General features: G+C 32.4%; 2 protein-coding genes across 2 annotated transcripts; one reads left to right on the forward strand and one right to left on the reverse strand.

Moving 5' to 3' along the window:
* The first annotated feature begins 11,818 nt into the window (after nt 1-11,818).
* Nucleotides 11,819-13,984, forward strand: LOC21388870 (putative GEM-like protein 8). Its single transcript, XM_010102864.2, has 4 exons — nt 11,819-12,049; nt 12,195-12,275; nt 12,416-12,690; nt 13,563-13,984. The coding sequence occupies exons 1-4, from the start codon at nt 11,902-11,904 to the stop codon at nt 13,743-13,745; spliced, it is 687 nt and encodes a 228-aa protein (XP_010101166.1). The 5' UTR covers nt 11,819-11,901; the 3' UTR covers nt 13,746-13,984.
* Nucleotides 13,985-14,809: 825 nt separating this feature from the next.
* LOC21388871 (kunitz trypsin inhibitor 2) lies at nt 14,810-15,607 on the reverse strand. The gene has a single exon (XM_010102865.2). It carries the CDS (start codon nt 15,550-15,552, stop codon nt 14,959-14,961), a length of 594 nt encoding a protein of 197 aa, XP_010101167.1. The 5' UTR covers nt 15,553-15,607; the 3' UTR covers nt 14,810-14,958.
* Between the last annotated feature and the right edge of the window lie 4,497 nt (nt 15,608-20,104).

Raw genomic sequence — 20,104 nt, forward strand, 5'->3', positions numbered from 1 at the left:
TATATATATATATATATATGCTCCGGCAAATCCATTATGGAGCTACTTTCCGGATCCCTGGACACGGAGGTCACTCACACAATATCCTCTAATAAGGCTGCTGCAAGTTGACCCATAACAACAAAAATTCGTTTTCATACTGCAAAACGATCCTTTAGGCACACATCCTCCTATATCTTGACACGTACCCGACATGTCAAATCCCGGGTTACGTTTGCATGTAAGTTGCCAACCACAACACAAATTGACTAAGTCGCAATAGTCACCTGCGACACCACAGTTTTGCGGAGGCATTCGCATGATCTCATCCGTCATCTTCAGCTTTCTAGTACTGATCATGTTATCAGCTGAATACTCCGTAGCATACGTCGCCACCACAGCAACCATTAAAATCAGCCCCGCCAGTAGCTTCTTTACTGCAATATTATTCTTAGTACTGATCGCCATCTCGGACCACCTAGATTCAATATTGATATTGTAAAACGAATACATATAATATTTTGTGGAAGCTTACTTTGTTGCACATGAAATTAGGATGTACTGTTCCATGCATAATTGAAAAACATGCAACACAACAATATTTACATGATCTTGTATGGGGGCTCGTAGTATAAAATATGAATGCCACGAGCTTTATGATCTCGAGATATATCCACAATATTAGTAATATTAGAAAGATACCCTGTACTGCTTTTAATCTTGGTTAGCACTATCCTACTTCTATCAAATTTTTCATGTGGTAGTGAAAGAGGAGATACAAGACGGCGTCGAGACCACCCCATGTCCAACACACACACACAAACACAACCGTATTACCCAGATATATAATTGTTTATGCCCCGGGCATGCATGATTTAGTGAGAATGAACAAATAAAAAAGAAAACTAGTTCATAAATATAGATACATGTTTATATATGCACAAGCATGATGGCGTGGACAGGACCAAATAGAAAGAAGATTAATACATAAGTGATATTAAAACTCGAATAATATATAACTTTGTGAATATAGAATTTTATTGAAAGTTATAAAACTTACAATATACTTTGGAAGGAAGGTTTAGAAGGGAAATCAGAGAGGTAGGATTTCTATTAGAGAGATGTTGTGCCTCACTTACAACTTAGTGATCAATTTATAGAACTTCCAAAGTGTACTGTGACACCTACCGAAATGGTGTTTACTGTAGATCGACAATATTTGGCGAATTATTTAATTGGTAAAATTTTGGATAAATCCCACAAATATAACGGTCTTAAAGTCTTGTCGAGATTGCTTCAGGATGAATACAACTACCATGTGGATAGTCTTTAGCTTGTCCGAGGATTATGAAAGCCACAGACCGATGGGTCTTCATATATATATTTTGCTACCATGTGGGTAGTCAGAACGTTTCGCCAGGATTCTTAAATCCACAAACCACGAGGGTCCTTATCTTTTGTTACCATGCATGTGGGTCTTCGTCTCTTCTTGATAACGGTATAATAAGAAAAGGCCATCCATTGGACAGTTTGGACTTGTGCACCTTTATATAATACTAGTTGAGGCAGCACCTTAAGTTGTAATTGATATTTTTATGATATAGATTGTGCATAAAAGTGAATACGAGAAAAACTTTACCTATATAGAGATTCAAAAAGAAATAGGGTTATTTACATCGTCCCAAAGATATATATCTCATTTATTTTTGTCGTCCATATTTACTTTTAATAAACTATCCTAATATTTATGCAATATTGAACAATTTCGATCACTCAGTTAGTAAACAGTGACGAAGCAAGAAGTTTTTGTGAAGGAGGCTAATTTTAATTATCTTAAGTTGCAACGTATACACATTTTAAAGAAAAACATACATATTTCAAAGAAAAAATATACAAGTGTCTCTCCCGGAGACATTACGCGTATATATATATATATATATATTTCATCTTCTCAGTGACTTAATCGTTTTACGTCATCATCTTCCGACAAAAATATTTCACTTATGATGTGACTTTTCCTTATCCCAATTTATATTAGATCTATACTATTACTATTTCAACCTCAACCCCATATCGCTCTAAAAATGTACTGAGGTTAGTTATCTCGGTTTTGTATTAGGTGGAATTATGTTCTTGCCTTTCAGTCAATAAAGTAATATATATATATATATATATATAGATATATAATTTTTTTTTTGTTGACGGTTGGAACATATCTTTTGATTGAGGAAAGTTCAACTTTATGGGCTGCATCTTTTGAGGAATTCTAAAACATGCTAATATTCTGTCAATTATATATTTAATTATGTAATATACTATCAATAGTACTTAATAATTGACAATTTGTGATTTATGGTTATTTAAATAACTGACAATTAATAATTAATGGTTATTTAAATAATCGTTACCAAAAATTGATCATTTAATATATCAAATAATAAATTACTAAATGACTATCAGTAATTATTAAACTAATTGTTTAATTAATTAACTAAAAGTTAATTATTTAATTAGAAAATAGAATATTAATAAATTATTTATGCACTAATTATTTTTTTATTAATGCACTAATTAAATATGAGTACATTACTAATATAGTAATTACTTATAATCGACTGTTAATTTCTATTGTTTTAATTATTTAGCATATTAATTTATTATTAATAGTCTAATTACTAATGTACTCATCAATATTAATATATTAATTTTTATTTTTTAAGTCATTATTAAATACTTAATATTTTAATTTAAGATTACTAATTGCATGCACTCAAAATATTATATATGCAAACTTAGACGAATAGCTCTGTTATATGTTCTATTTTATTTTTCACTTTATTTAGACTTTTATATTTTTTTGAATATTATATATGCACTTCATGTAGTATTTATAATATATTTTATAAATTTATTTAGATTTATTGTTTTTAATATTAATTTCTATTTCACTTTTAATGTATCTTAATAAATTATATTCAGTATGTAACATAATAATGTTTAATTAAAATTATTAAAAATTAATTAATTGTCATTTTTTAAAAAATTTTAAAAAAAATTTATTTCAGTTTTTTGCGACGACTTTTTTATACATGTCGTCGCAAAAAAGGAAGATTATTTGAGACGATATTTTGAAATTTGTCGTCGCAAAAAATATTATATCACGAGAATTTCACAACAGCGTATTAGCGACGCTTGTCGTCGCAAAAAAAATATGTCATCGCAAATATATTTGCGACGACACTGTGGTGTCGCAAAAAAAGTTTTTGTGACTAATTTTTTGCGACGACATGTCGTCGTAAAAATGATTATTTGCGACGACACTGGGGTTTTTGCGACGACAAAAAGTCGTCGCAAAAACCCCTTTTTCTTGTAGTGATTCAATCATTGATGGCTACAAAATCATGACCCACGAGAGTTTCTCAAACGTGGCTTGAGTCGACTAACCAAGCCCAAATACATTGCGGGATGAAATTATTAGACATGTATCCTAAATGGGCCTAGTACAAATTGAAGTATTAATAGCAATTTTTTCTTAAAGTATTGAAATTCATTGCAATGTTAATCAAATTAAAATCATAACTGAAATTTTAGACGGCTTTTTTTACGTGAGTTTTTAATAAAGGTAATTCCAGTCCTTTTTGCTGCAAACAGGTCCCATATACACAACATAAGCGGAAAATCTTTTGAAATTGTGGATTAATTATTTTTCCAAACTCACAAAGTTGAGGGGTGTAATTTGTACGAAAAAGCTTAAAATTAGATGCATACATTGCTAAATTAGTTTCTTGCTTTCAAAATATATGTTTGGCGATGGTCGGAATTTCTTTATTGGCGAGATTAAAAAACTTCAACTACTTTGGGAACCACATGTTTTAATAAATCCAAACAAATAGGAACCTTAAAAGTTATATAAATATATATTTATATATATATCATCTTCTCAGTGACTTAATCGTTCTACGTCATGATCTTTCGGCAAAAAATTTTCACTTATGATGTGACTCTTCCTTATCATAATTTATATCAGATCTGTACTATTACTATTGCAACCTCAACCCCATATCGCTTTAAAAATCGATTGAGAAAAGTTCAACTTTATGGGGTGCATCTTTTGAGGAATTCTTAAACATGCTAGTATTCTGTGAATTATATATTTAATTATGTAATATACTATCAATAGTACTTAATAATTGACAATTAGTAATTAATGGTTATTTAAATAATCGTTACTAAAAATTGATCATTTAATATGCCAAATATTAGATTACTAAATAAATATGAGTAATTAATAAACTAATTGTTTAATTATGTATCTAAAAGTTAATTATTTAATTAGTAAATAGAATATTAATAAATTATTTATACACTAATTATTTTTTATTAACGCACTAATTAATTACTTTATATACTAATAAATATGTGTACGTTACTAATATAGTAATTACTTATAATCGACTATTAATTTCTATTTTTTAATTATTTAGCATATTAATTTATTATAAATAGTTTAATTACTAATGTATTCATCAACGACAATATTCATTTTTTATTATTATATTATTAATATATTAATTTTTATTTTCTAAGTGATTATTAATTATGTAATATATTAATTTAAGATTACTAATTACATGTACTCAAAAGAAAATTTCATAAATATAACCTTAAGTCTTTGTAGTAAAAGACTTGAAGAAGACACTCAAAGAGAGAGAAAAATACATTTTTAGAGTGGTAGCTGATGGTCACTCAAGATGTTGATGAAATGAGAGAAATGAGGGGTATTTATAGGAGAAGATGGAGGCACTTGACAACTTGGGGATCTAAACACTTAATATCTTTTGGAGTAAGGTTGTTAGCTACCTTTTCAATTTTGACTAAAAGACTCACTGAAAGTAGAAGGAAAAATTCTGCGGATTAGCTTCGATGACAAATAGGCGGCACTCTGACAGAGGCCTGCACACGCAATACTGTTTAGAGCAAAATGACCAGTTAACTTTACAGAATTGACAAAGAGACTCACTAGAAATAGAATGGAAGGTTTTAGAGATTTCATCATGGAGGAAACTAACGGTGCATTGTCACAGCATTTTCATTTGGAGAAGGTGTGTTAGCTATCTTTTCGAGTTGACAAAGAGACTCACTAAAAATGGGATGAAGGACTTCTGGGAACTTGTTTCGGAGGAAATTGATGGTGCTCTGACGGATCATTACACACGTCATTCCATTTGGAGCAAAATCCCAGCTACCTTTCTAGAGGAGGCAAAATGACACTTTAAAAATAGAAATACTTGGAGGCCAAGTTTTAAATTTTTGGCTGACATGAAATGACTTCAGATCTAAAATTCTTAAGAGTGTTTGACTCAACTTAGTACTCTAAAGATTTTCCTTTGTTGGGGGTCTGATCACGTGTCAGACTTTCGTCGGAGCTTGTTTATATGATTATGACCAAACAACCATTTGTACTTGCTTTGACATCAAGTTGCTCCGGCATCTAGTCGCTCTATGATCTTGAGTGCTCTAAATGGGTAGCAGGATACAGAGAAGAGCTAGAGAAACATGCCTGACACGAAAAGTGCTCTGAGAGGCGTGTCTGCTCGTGATGAAAGCCTCCAAAGAGACATGAGACTTGAGGCTTAGACTTTGGGCTTTTGAAAGGCTAAAACAAAGATTTTTGGGCTTCCAAAGAGTGAAAGAAAGGCTTTTTTTGGGTTGAATTCTCCATCACCCATTCATGCTTAATTCGATTAATTCTGAAAAACACCCAAGTGGATTTCAAATTGGATCGAAAGGATGAATGGGCCTATTGGATCACTTATGGCCCACCAAACTACGACCGACCAGAGTTCCCCAAGCGTTGATTGGGTCTACAAACCGAGTCTAATTGCATTGTGTGACGAAATTATTGGGCATGTACCCTAAATGAGACTGGTACAAATTCAGTTATTAACAATAGTTTCCTCTTAAAGTATTCAAATTCATTAAAATGTTGGTCAAATTGAAATCACAATTAAAATTTTAGACGGCTTCTTTCACGTGAGTTTTTAATAAAGGTAATACCAGTCTTTTTTTGTTGCGAATTGGTCCCCATATACACAACATAAGCGGAAAATCTTTTGAAATGGTGGATTAATTATTTTTCCAAACTCACAAAGTTGAGGGGTGTTATTTGTACAAAAAAAGCCTAAAATTAAAGGCATACATTGCTAAATTAGTGTCTTGCTTTTAAAATATATGTTTGGTGATGGTCGGCATTTCTTTATTGGCGAGATTAAAAAACTTCATCTACTTTGGGAACCACATGTTTTAATAAATCCTAAAAAATAGGAACTTTAATATATATATATATATATATATATCATCTTCTCATTGACTTAATCGGTTTATCGACAAAATTTTTCACTTGTAATGTGACTCTTCCTTATCATAATTTATATCATATCTATACTATTACTATTGCAACCTCAACCCCATATCGCTTAAAAAATGTACTGAGGTTATTTATCTCGGTTTTGTATGAGGTGGAAATATGTTCTTGCCTTTCAGTCAATAAAGTAATATATATATATATATATATATATATATGTAATTTTTTTGTTGACGGTTGGAACATATCTTTCAATTGAGGAAAGTGTCAACTTTATGGGCTGCATCTTTTGAGGAATTCTAAAACATGCTAGTATTCTGTCAATTTTATGTTTGTTTGTCTACAAAGCGACTTAATATACAGAATCACCTTCAATGAAAAGTTCCACTTTATGTTTTAATAATTGTTTTTATTTTTGAATGGAAATAATACGTATTATCTTTAAGATGATATAATTTCGTGGGGTTGAAACAAAGAAAGTAAAAAAGACGATGAATATATCAATACTGCCCCAACTTTTTATGCACGTAGACTGTAGATGGATGTTATATATTGCGTCTTTCAAGTGAATTAATAGGTTGACGTTATGAACTTTTACAACCAATGTTCCATATTATGATGTTATGAAACTTTTCTTTAGAATAGCAACAATAATATAATTTCCTCAATATGAATTATTTTAATGGACTAAAAATACACCAAATTAGAATTAAAGACGATCATGAATGTATAAAAATAACATTGAGTTATTTATATATGTCCATTAAAATAGATATTCTACAAGAGCCCCGTTTTTTGTCGTAATAGTTAAAGGATGATACAAATCATGAGCTTAAGGAATATGGACAGAGCTTTTCCATTTCGACTTTCAGTGTTTGATATGTCATTTCAACTTAAAATCACATTGAAGGTTAAATGAGTACATTTTCATAATGTTAAATTAATTTCTTGCCTTTAGCACCATAAAGTAATTTTTTTTTTTTTTTTTTTTTTTTGGTGACGTTGCAAATTTTGAACCAGATGTTCTATTAAATCATAAAAGATGTGAGATTTAAAAGTCACATATTTCTTCGTAATCTAAGTAAACTTGATATTGTTCTACGTCATGGACATAAAACAATCTTTCAACAAAAAATATTCACGTACTTATGATGTGAGTTTCCATATCATACTTTAGAAGTCCAGACCATTAACTGTTACAGACCACAACATAATTTAGTCTTAAAAGTTTGATAAGTATGAATTTTTCCGTTTTGTACAAGGCAAATTATTTTCTTGCTTTATTATTCCATCAAGGGAAAAGAAAATATTTTTTGGTGATAATTGGAACATATCTTTTTCTTTGAGGATTAGGTTGAAATATCAATTTGATTGGTTACATATTTTGTGAAAGGGTGGTTCTATGCTTACGGGTTATGAGAACATGCTATATTATGTTCTTTATGTGTTCTAATTAATCTAGAATCTTGTCTTCTAGGATTAATTTCAGAAATTTTTTCTGCTTTTACTGCATTTAGTCCTTTTCTGTCAAAGAGTTCTAACTGCTTATCTATATCTATTAATTCTTCCAACTCGATCATATCCCTTTTCTTTATCTTTTCTTAATGATCTTATTCTCTGGAGAATAGATGGTTGGCTTATAATATCTCTCTTAGATCCAGGATTTTCTTTAATTCAAAACGCCATCGTTTAAAACTTCCAAATATTGACCTTCCTTGCTATAATTCTATTCTAGGTTTTTGTCCTGATACTTTATGATTTTTGAATTTTTCAGAAATTTCATCTAACTGTCTAGCATAGTCTTTCTGTGGTTGACTATTATCTAATTTTTCTATAATTATAAGTAAGAGTTCTATCATAGTGTTATTTTGTGCTATTAAAATATTATCTGTCTCACTAAGAGCTTCAAATGAACTTTTGCCTGCAGGATAAATGGTGTATTTATTAGTATTTTCTAAGGCTTGATTATAGTGATTCATCCTAATACTATTTTCTTGATTTCTCTCAATGCTTCATTTAACTTTTCTGTGGTGTCTTGTATTTCTAGTGTATTTTCTTCTATTTTATCGAGCTTTTTATTTACTTCTTCTAACAACTTATGAGCGTCTAATTCTATTTTCCTAGGTTGTGCTAGATTCATGGTTTGAATTAGATCTTTGATGTCGCCCTTATTAGGATATCTAAGATTTTCTATTTTTCTTTGTGTGGCTACATCCTTCTCCCACTTGGTTCTTAATATAATCCATATTTTCTTGTACTTTTCTAATTTCTTGCTTATCTTTTCATTCCATGTTAAGAAAGCTATTAGTGAGATTATCATATATTTGTTCTATATTTTCTGCCAAATTAATTGTTAGGTGTGTTACACCATTTAAGTATTGGTGATCGGAGTGCAACTAATGTTTATAATGTTCTAATATAGGAAATTAAACAATGAGAATCTATTGTATTTCTCTTATTAGACTTGTTATTTATTGCTAAATTCAAGTATTCTATATTATTCATTTGATCTACAGTTTTTTCTTCAATAACAATTTGAATTTATAAAAATTTTGTTGTGTTTTATTATCTCACAAAAATTTCAAAATTTTGAATTCCCATAAATCAAATAAGCCCTAGTAGTTCGTGAACCAAACAACCTATGAGGAAGGCGACGTGTGCTGATTTTATTTTATTAGTTATCAAATGTCACATTTTATTGAAAGTGGAAACCAAATGCACACCAATATTGGGGATATATGGGTGATTGGATTGTCTTTAACCCTAATCAAACTCCGGTCAACTAAAAGTGTACTTCTAGTTAGCCTGTGAAGTATACCCCTAGTTGGATTTGGACTAATGAAAATAAGTTTTCTTTTTTTTTTTTTTTGGACTTATTTACATCCACGCTCTATCTTTGAGTTTTGGGATCACCCCTAACTTTAAAACTTTTTACCATATTCTCTCAAGTTTTGAAATTCGTCCACTTTGCCCCCTCGTTTAATTTTCTGTCAAAACCAAACAGAAAAATAGCACATGCGCTAATATGGGTGTTGTAAGAGGCAACAAAGTAAAACTTATTACCATATTCTCTCAAGTTTAGAAAATTGTTAGGGACAAAATGGTCATTATGATCGAAAAAGGGTATAATGGTATGCCGGACACCGAGTTCCGAGTTTTAGCTCGAGGCCCTTGAGGGCAGAATGCTTAGAGTAGTGAATGGCATAGATTCGTAACTTAGAACCCGTTTGGTTCATGGATTAGAACCATGAGATTAGAACCATTTTTTATTTACGTGTGTTTTTTGTGAGAGAAAATACTGTAGCGAACCATGAACCATGATTTGAATCAAGAAACGAATCCTCCAACCAAACGAGCTCTTAAAATGGTCAATACCCGTTAGGGGTAAAATGGTAACTTTTCCTAAGGGTAAAATTGTCAACCAATGTCGGATCACGTCGGATCCAACGCAAATTCCCTTAGAGGACTAGAGGCATTAGATGGACCCAATTAAAATACAAAGCCTAAATGGGTCCAAAGAGCCCGAATAAAAGATAAAGTAACACATAAGTTAACAACTAAGGAAACTACTAGGTAATAAGGCTAGAGCCCGACCTCTAAACCCCAGCCCAACCTTAAAAGGTTTAGGAATAAGAATGGACCAAATTGGCTTAGAGAGTAACCTAATGAGAAATTAAAAGTAAACCTACGGAAAATCAACTTAAGATAAAATGCGAGACTTTAGATAAATAATAAAGTTAAAATTTAATCAGGTGACTAATTAATTAATTAGTTCAATGAATTAATTAGAAGATAAAGTAATTAATTAGTTGAAGAAATTAACCTAATTTCTAAGGAGAAGTTAACTGATTAATTAGTAAAATTAATTAGTTAATTTACATCATTTAAGTAAAGAAGAAATAATTAACCTAAATTGGTTGAGAAAGATTAAGGAGAATTAGCTGATTTGTTAGTAAAATTAATTCATCAATTTATTAAAAACGTATCGAATTATAGAGAAGGATAATTAATTAAATTAATTAATCTTGAGGATGTCAATAAGACTTAATTAAATAAAGTCGAAATCTCAATAATGAATTGATAGTCGATTGTCGATACCAATTGAATAAATAACCACCATGTTACAAGAAAGGTTTGTTGTGGATAATCGCCAGATGAGTACAAACCTCACCTGCACATACCTTGAATGACCCAACATACCTTGAATCTCCCTACACACCTATCTAAATTTTACAATATTATACATATAATTATAAAAAGTGCAAAAAATCAACACATCAACCCTTAGCTCAAGGCATATACTATATTTGAATATTTAACTCGACGTTTAGTATAATTATGTTAAATTTAATTTCATGTACAGCATACATTAATTTGGCATCAAATAAGTATAGTATTGCATTAAGTACAAAATTAGATTTGCGAATTTTTTTTTCCCTCTATCTCTCTTAGATTCTGTTTAGAAAGTTAGTTCAAATCAGAACTCAAATTTTATGAGAAGACAGTGTAATAAAACTTTTTAAAGCTAAATTTTTTGATAGAAAATATTGTTTGAATATAAATTAGAGTGCCTTAAACATACCATTAGTATTTATGGCTGCTCCAAATTAGGGATGGAAATATTCCCCGTGGAGACAGAGCCCCGCGAAGATTCGTAGCTAATAAAGCGGGGATGGAGGATAATAATCAAGGATGGAGACGGAGATAGGGACAAAATCTTGTCCCTGAATCTTAGCGGAGCGGGGACGAAAGAAGCACTCCCCCCGCCCCGATATACATATGTTATATACAATATAATACATTTTATAAAAATATACATGCTTATACATTTTGTATATGGGTCATTTATTACTTTTCATAAGACCATTTTTGGCTCTATAACTTTTTTTTTTCGGCATATATTTTAATTTAGTTTGTATTGATAAACCTTTAATTTTGGTCTAAATTTATATTAAATTTCTACTTTATTTTTGCTTTAAGTTATAATAATTTTAAAATACTTAATTACATTCGATGAAGAATATAACGGGTATGGAAAATGGTCCCTAACAGAGAATTTCTGACTCCACTCCCGTCTCTCCTTAAATGAGGATGGAGGCGGAAACGATGATTGTTTTGAAGGATGAGATGGAGAATGAAAATCATTCTCCACTCCCACTCCGCCCCGTTGCCGTCCCTACTCCAAATGGCCATCTTTTCTTGACTTTGAAGCTGGAAATGGGCAGGTCGTCTAATTCCCACTTGGGGACTTGCCGCGATATGACGCCACATTCTAGAATTCCACCTTCTATTCAAAAGTTTGATCAATAGAAACAAAGAGAATCTAGAATTCAAGACCTTTGGTCTCTATTGTATTGATTTTATATTAGGTTCTTCCACGTCACATTTATATCGTTTTTTGTTTGTATATGCCTATGGATGACTACAATATCGGCATTAAATATGCATTCATTATTAAAATAAACAAACCAATAAGTTAAATAGGGCCTGATTCGATGAATTTTTCGTAAAGGCTCAAAGCTTTTTGCGAGAAACTTTCTACTTATCAGAAAAGAAAAATGCGTTACCAATTTGCCGATCGGTTTAATGGAAGTCCGTTGACAAACTCATACGGCACAACTCCTGAGAGGCCTTCTTCTCTATCCGAACCTGTTAGCTTATGCCAAAGCCCATCTTACTCAGATGCCTCTTCTTCTTTCAACACAGGTGAGTTCTCTCTCTCTCTCTCTCTCTCTCTCTCTCTCTCTCTCTCTTCTCTCTCTCTCTCATACACACGCACACGCACACTTTAATTAGATGTATACAATAAAACAAATAGAATGTTTATGGCTATTATATCTTGGATGAGCAGATGAAGCGGGTCCAAAGAAGGGTCACAAGAAAAACTTTGGAAGAAAAAATGCTAGTTTCACATACAGGATCAGAGAGCATGGTAAGGAATATATAAATACATCTATATATATATATATATATATATTCCCACAAGCATGCATGAAAGTCTTGTGAAAATAAGTCCAATACTTTGTTGAGAATAAAGGGTAATAATTGATTTTCCATTGTATCAAATGGCAGTCAAACTTGGGTCAAGGTTTTCTGAGACTGTTAAGGGGAAGCTGAGCTTGGGGGCAAAAGTGATTAAGGAAGGAGGGAGAGGGAATATATTTAAACAAATATTTGGAGTGAAGGAAGGTGAAGAACTCTTGAAGGCCTCTCAGTGTTACTTATCTACAACAGGTGGCCCAATAGCTGGACTACTTTTTATTTCCACTGAAAAGATTGCCTTCTGCAGTGAAAGAGCCATTACTTTCCCCTCTGCAACTGGACAATTGATTAGAACGCCATACAGGGTAAGCTATTTTCAATCTTTTCCTTTTAATTATTATCATTTTCATGTCAGATATCAGATACTTTTTTTGCATATTAACGTTTTTAATTTAGATTTCATCATTTACTCCAAAAATAGTGATCTTGAATTATGCGTGGTTGATTCCAAATAACGCTGAGAAGTTATAGAAGTGACATTCTTTTAGTTGCCGCGGTGGGAATAAAAGGGATTCGTTTTTTTTTTTTTTTTCTTTCCTCTCTCTTTCTGTGGTTGGTGTAATTATAAAAGTTGAGTTATAATTTTGAGTAGACGTTTAGTTTATGAATTTAGAATCATAATTTAAAATTATTTTTGATTTATGTATATTTTTTATGAGAAAAAATATTATGACGAGTCACGATTTATGATCCGAATCATGACACAAATTCACCGACTAAACACACCCTTAACAATTTAAAATTTTATTTTAAGAAAAAAGGTACAGAACGTCATATTTCATTATTTTGTACATATATAGTCGTGAAATTCTCTAAAAAGAAAAAAGAAACAAAATGACAAGGAAGGGCATAACTTGACTTTGACTTTCTTAAACAAGCATTAGAATTTTTTACAAGTTTCCGCGTAGCGTAGTAGTTAAGATTCAATAGTAGCCGCCTAGAAAAACGAGTTTAGTAGGAGTCGAGGTATTTTAATAATTCACCGACTTATGACAAAAGATTAAGAATTTTCGTAGTGATTGCAGACATAATTTAACATAATTATATACCTAACTCTACCGTAGAACATTAGAGTTTAAATACTCCATCTCAATTTTATTTAAGAAGAAGAAGAAGAAAAAAAAAAGAAGGAAAGATTTAAGAAAGAAAGAGATTAATATGATGTGTCTTTCCACAGGTGGTGATACCAATAAAGAAAATCAAGAGAGCCAACCAAAGCGAGAATGTGAACAACCCAGCACAGAAGTACATGGAAATTGTTACTGAAGATGATTTTGAATTTTGGTTTATGGGATTCTTGCGGTACGAGAAAGCTTACAGAAACCTTATAAAGGCTCTTACAATGGCCAACAAAATGTGAAAGACTTCAAGTGTAACAGTCAAAATTATGAACTTTCTGTTAGGCCTATGTGTTTGTTAAGTCAGAGAAGAAGAAAATTCTCCTTTATGCTAGCACATGAGTTTTGTATTTTTCAGTTTTGGATATCTATCCTTGTAATTAATCAACAAAAGTAGCTGTTGTCTATATCTTTACCTTTAGACAAGTACAAGGAAGTTTTTTTTTTTTCATGCTTTTAAAATTTGGGGTCAATAATTAGATAAGATAACTAGCTGAAATTAAGACAATGACCAAAAATCCAAGCTTGAAAAACAGTTATAGTCCTCATATTTTTAATTGATGACTGAGAGATGATCATGGATTTAGTCAAATTCAACTTTTGGCATTGGGCAAATTCTAAATGAAGTATGCTAGCAGACAATCTTAAATTTCCTTCTTACTAGGCTATTTGAATAAACTCGGTTAAAAAAAAAAAAAAAAAAAAAAAAAAAAAAAAAAAAAAAAAAGACAAAGCAAGAGTAAATTAGGAGGAGAAGAAACAGTCGTGTACAATATTTTCTGACTGTTATCTCGATTCCTAGTAAAGGAATTTTATTTTATAAAAGATTTTTTTAAATGGGAGCTGAAAAGGACAAACTGGCTTTATGCTTCTCTCTGCCATGGCTTTGATCTTTACATAGGATAGTTTCCTGCTCAAATCCAGAATCAGTTGGTCAATGCCTTGTAATTTAAGTAGCTTAAATAATTTTTTGCCCAGGCCAGCGTGATGCAGCACTATTATCAGCAATATGTTCGATAAAATAAATTGTTGCGCCATAGCTTATGTTTACTAATGAAGAATTTAAAGATGTTTCGAAATAGTATTCTAAGGTTTTAGTGCCTTAGATTCTTGATTGCTTGTATGTCGAAACCAATCTGCTTACTTGAAACATACTAATAAGTTTTCTTTTGCAGACCTATACTTGGCTTTGTATGATTCCTAATAAAATAAGTACTGCAAACAGAGGGAAATCAAATTAGAATCTTGCCTGAAAATGTTCATGATGCAACAAAAAATATCCCAAAACATGGCATCTAAGCATACATAAATATCAATCTCAATAACAAAGCATCTACTTCTCTTATTTCTCATTTAACAAGTAAATAACGCATCATGACATATTTGATAATAAGTAAGCACATTACATGTAACAAAATGTGAGTTCCAATTTTTAAGTTTGTGATCTGAAGATACTCAGGCTCTCTTGAACCCGACAATAAACGGTTGATCACTCAACGCAAGACGCCTTATCCCATCCTTGATATAGATGCCAACATCTCTGCACAACACTTTGCAGAAATTACAAACTGTGGGGCAAAAAACAAGCTTGTAATCGTCATTATACTTTTCAATCTTAAACCAATTGCTTATCGTTTGACGGCCAGGGTTGCCCTCAACCCCACCGGACGTCACAAACCACTGCCCCAACGACTCGTCGAAGCTATCCAATTTCCAGACTGTTGACTGCGCGCAAGTAGTCGCGGCAGAGAACTTGATGTTGAGATCAGTGGAGAGGCAAACGAAACTTTGATTCTGATTCGCAGGCGAAAATGTCAAGGGAAAACCGCTCGAGACCTCGAATTGGTCCTGGACGACGTCGAGTGGGCTGGTTTTGTTGCGAGCATTGGCTAGTTTGAGGCCTCCACCTCTACCTCTAATGACTGGCAAGATGTAATAATCAACACCCTTTTGGAGTTTCTTCCCAGAGAGGTCAAGCACCGCGGACACTGGCTTTGAAGTGAAGGATAAAAGAAGGAATGACAATGTTAGTAATGTAGTCACTGCCATTGTTCTACATGCCTATATTTCTTCGTCTATAAATTGAAAGGAGAGATTGTATTTATGTACAGAAAACTCGTATAAATATTCATTTATCACACGGAAAGTTCGATACTTCCTTACGTGTATGAAAGGTCTACCACAATTAATTGGGGCATCCAATTAATGTTTCTGGAGAAGTTTGGCCGTTTGAAAACTGGGTTTTACTTTGTTAATTGAGAGATTTTAAGAAGAGTGAGAAGTCAAACTTTTCGTCTTTCTATTTAGTTAGAGAAGAGTTAATCGCGTAGTGCTTATCCTCAACTTAAAATATTTCGGTCAAATATTTCGCTTATAAAATTTCACGTGGCATTGTCGGGTAAGGCAACAAGAGCACAACGAGATGATGATGAATCAAGGGCCCGTTCGCTAATGGATTCAAATGGTGAATGGTGTGATTTTCATTCTTTTGAGTTTGAACCAAAAGTTGTGAATTTGTGTGGTTTTACTCTAGTTCAAACAGATGTTTAGAAGTATAAAATCTGAATAGTGCAAAAAATATATATATTTAAGTTAAAAGTGGGGTTTGGTTAATGTAAAAATTATGAGTAAATTAAAATTAAAATCATGGTTTTAAATTAGAAGTACTGTAGCAAATAAGTTCAAACTCACAAGAACATAGGAGGGAGTAAAGTTATTTAGATGAGTTCTAAACCACAACAGACGTTCAGAAAAATGAACCAAAGAGTAGATAAAACTTGTTCATAAAAATGAACCAAAGACTGGTTTAAACTTATTCATAAGTTCAAAACTGATAAATCTGCAAAGCGAACGGACCCTTTATATGTAAACAAAAACTTGAAAATCAATTGGATTATTAATATTATTGCTCGTTGGATTACAACAACTACCGTGTCACTTTGATTACCGAATTTTTGATTTTGACACATTACTTCTTTTGAACGATTTTTTGACATGATAAAATTGATAGTTTCTCAATTTAATAGTGATAATCAAGTCCTAGTCACATAATAACTAAAATTTTTATAGAAATAATTAATGTTAAATGCGAATTATTCTTTAAGATTATTGTTAAAATCAATTAAAAACTACAAAATTTATCATTTAACGTAACTCTAGAAAAAATTCCAGTCACTATGCAATCATGATGTAATTACTGTAAAGAAATTTCAAAAGTTATTTACCAATTTAGTGACAAAGAGTAAAACTAAAATATTAAAGCTCAAGAGATATAATGTATCAAAATCAAAAGTCTTAGAACGAAAGTCACACATTGCTCATTGTTGAGGTCAAATTGGTATCTCAATTCTCATCGTACACATAACAACTTAAAATCTAGTAAATCACTAAACGAATCACAAACGAGCCAATCTCACAGGCCGATTCCACGAGTCGACATTCAGCCTCAGACAATAAGCGACAAGACAATACCCTCAATACATTCTTAAAACGAGAATTGGCAACTAAAGCATCCAGAAAAGAGATAAAATCAGCCAGTCAGATTAAAGGAATCAAGAAGGAAAAAAAAAATCAAGGTTGATTTATGCGGCAAGAATTAAGTCATTGATCGAGATTAATTGCCATCTAAATGAGGAAACCAAATCCTCAAGAACCACGAAGAGCAACTTATAATGAGCAACAAATCAAGTTTGACCAGTCAATAAGAAAGTCAATCTCAAAGGAAAGTCAAATATCGTTGGAAATGAAAAGTAACAACCCGTGAGCTCCATCATCTACAAATACAAGGCATCTATGCATTTTCAGATCAGCTTCTTCCTCACCCACAAGCTGTGACGACCCTCCTATGAGGCCGTTACTGTAACTTATGCTTTAACTTGTACTTACTGGTGTTTCTTAAAATTTACAGAATATTTTTTTTTTTTTAATATAAGAAAGAATACTTTCATAATTTATAACAATAATTTCAAATAAGTGAATCATTAAATTTCTTAAAGCTTTTCTTAATTTCAGTCAAGATAAAACGATCTAGAAATATCTTTCAAACAGAGCAGCATTTGAACTCTTATTTCAAATACTCTTTAAAAGCCTTTTTAAAACTAGCCAATTCAATCGGGCCATTTAATTTTGACGTTAAAACCGATTTCGTGAGAAATCTTAAATTCAAGTACATCTTAAAGCCCATTTAAAATCAATCATTTAAATCGTCATGTTTAAAATTTATTTATTTGTTGCATGCCCTGTTGCAACGTTCTAAAACTTAAATACTCAAAACGAGGGTTGTTAGCTACAACCTCGGTTTCCTTAACCTACATATGTACCTATACTTTTTAAACATACATGCTTGAAACCTTTAAATCATATATACATATACATGATTTTACTTGAACTTACTGCGGAAGATTTTAAGTGTTAGCGGTATCCATTCCCATCCCCACTATTCCCCCGCCGCTCATCATTGCCCTTCAAGAATTGCTGATAGGTTTCTTACCTACAGCATGAACATATCTGATTGAGCTTTCGCTCAGCAAGTAGGAACTATATCTCACAAAATAACTGTAAGTACACATGAATAAATATGCATGAGCTGATTATGCTTAATTATGATGTCTTATCATAATCTTATTATCTTATCTTATCTTTCTTACTGATGGGCCCGAGTGCTCGCGTACCACTTGCGCGCAATCATCGGAACGTGAGGGTTTGCAAGGTCCCCCACGACACCGTGATTATAACTGGAATGCCTCCCTTGAGTCGGAGGACATTATTGTTATTTTTTTTACCTCCCTTGTGGAGGCTGGTACGGCACTCAACTGATAATTATTCTTATAAGTTCCTCTTGACTTATTAAAGTGTATGCAATATGACATAACAGAGCATATTATAACACCGAATGTACTCAAACACATATACTTCATGTGCACTGCTTAAGTGTATGCAGTATGATCTAGCATAGTATACATAACATTAAATTAACTCAAACACATATAATTCATGTGCGCTGCTTATGTGTATGCAGCATGACATAGCATCGCATATAATACTTAAAGCATAAACATGCATATATAACATATGTAACTTTTTCTTTAAAATCTATTCATACTGTAGGCGAGATTCCTACTTACCTAATTTACAGAGCTGGAATCCACTCTTCGCCAAACAACCTATTCTCTTACTTGCTTACTTTTGAAAATGAACACCTATTGAGAGTGTGAAATTATCTGTCGTTTGCTATTATATTTTAGCAACTTATGAAGGAAATCTAGCCATTTACTTAAGGTATGTATTCCTTTCCTTTACTGAAGGATAATTTACTATAAGGATCAATTTATTAAATCCTCAAAATCTTATTTTCCTTAATTGCCATTATAAATTTGTGCTAAATTGATAATTCATTAATTATCTTATCCTTATAATAAGTCTAATAATTTAGTTAACTAATTTTGGTAATTAATTAACCCTCTTATTCATATACTAAGTCTACATAAGTTAGTTAATTAATCTTAGTAATTAATTAACTTCCTTAACCATATTCTAAGTCTTAAATAATTTAATTAATTAGTTTTAATAATTAATTAAATCATCATCCATAATACACTTTTAATAAACTTTACTTTACCTCGCTTGACGGGCTTATAATAGTGTTGAGGTCCATATTTACCGTCGTAAAATTGAGGTCTAGCGTATCGTTTCTTTACGATTTTCGCTTACATGCTTATTTAAAAACCATTAAGTTTTATTGGAAAACTATATACGACGTTTAACATAAACATAAACCTAATTCACGAATCTCATAATTAACGTATTTCGTGAAAATCATACGCTTTATATGACTATCTTAATTAAACTGTAAGCAAGGTTTGTACTTGCCTGGATTCCGAGCTAAGCGGTTCTGATAGTATCTCGCTTGTCGTGTCCTCCTGCGTATTCCTCAAAACTAATTTTGGGAAAAGCTGCAAGCACTATGAATGATCCTTGAGGAACATCATAGCTTTAAACACTCGATTCTGATCTTCACTTGTTTAGTCCGAACCACCTCGATCCGCGTGTAACTAGTACTAGACCATTCTTATCAGAATTGAATTTGGTTGAATGGACGTCACCATTTCGTTCAGCACGTCAAAACGAGTCGGGATATGGTCTCGGATCATCAAACGGATGTCGATAGCCTGAGAAACGACACCTCGCCGGAATATGGCGGCGGAGGCTCCCGGAGAGTTTTTCCGCGGCGGACTTGGGTCTTAACCCCCCTAACTTGACCCTTCTGAGTCCATTGGTGCGGTCAATTTCACACCATTCGGCCTGTAACAGTACCTACCGGGACCGGCAACATCGGTAAAATTTGGCGACCCAAATCTCAGTATTCCGATCATCAATTCTTAAAATTGGTTGAGGGGTTTTCTTACCCGCTTCCTTCTAAGTGTTGTGACACCAAAGTCACTACGATCCAACGGTTAGATCGTCGGAACCACCTCTTCCCTCCACGGATGACGGCAGTGGCTCCGTTTTCTGGCCAAACAGTGACGGCGACGGTGGCTGCAGGTCGGGATCTACTGGGCGTCGGCTTCTGAGTCGATTGGTGGGGGCGGTGACATCCACGACG

The sequence above is a fragment of the Morus notabilis genome, unplaced genomic scaffold (genome assembly GCF_000414095.1).
Source record: "Morus notabilis unplaced genomic scaffold, ASM41409v2 Scaffold1181, whole genome shotgun sequence".
Taxonomy (NCBI): domain Eukaryota; kingdom Viridiplantae; phylum Streptophyta; class Magnoliopsida; order Rosales; family Moraceae; genus Morus; species Morus notabilis.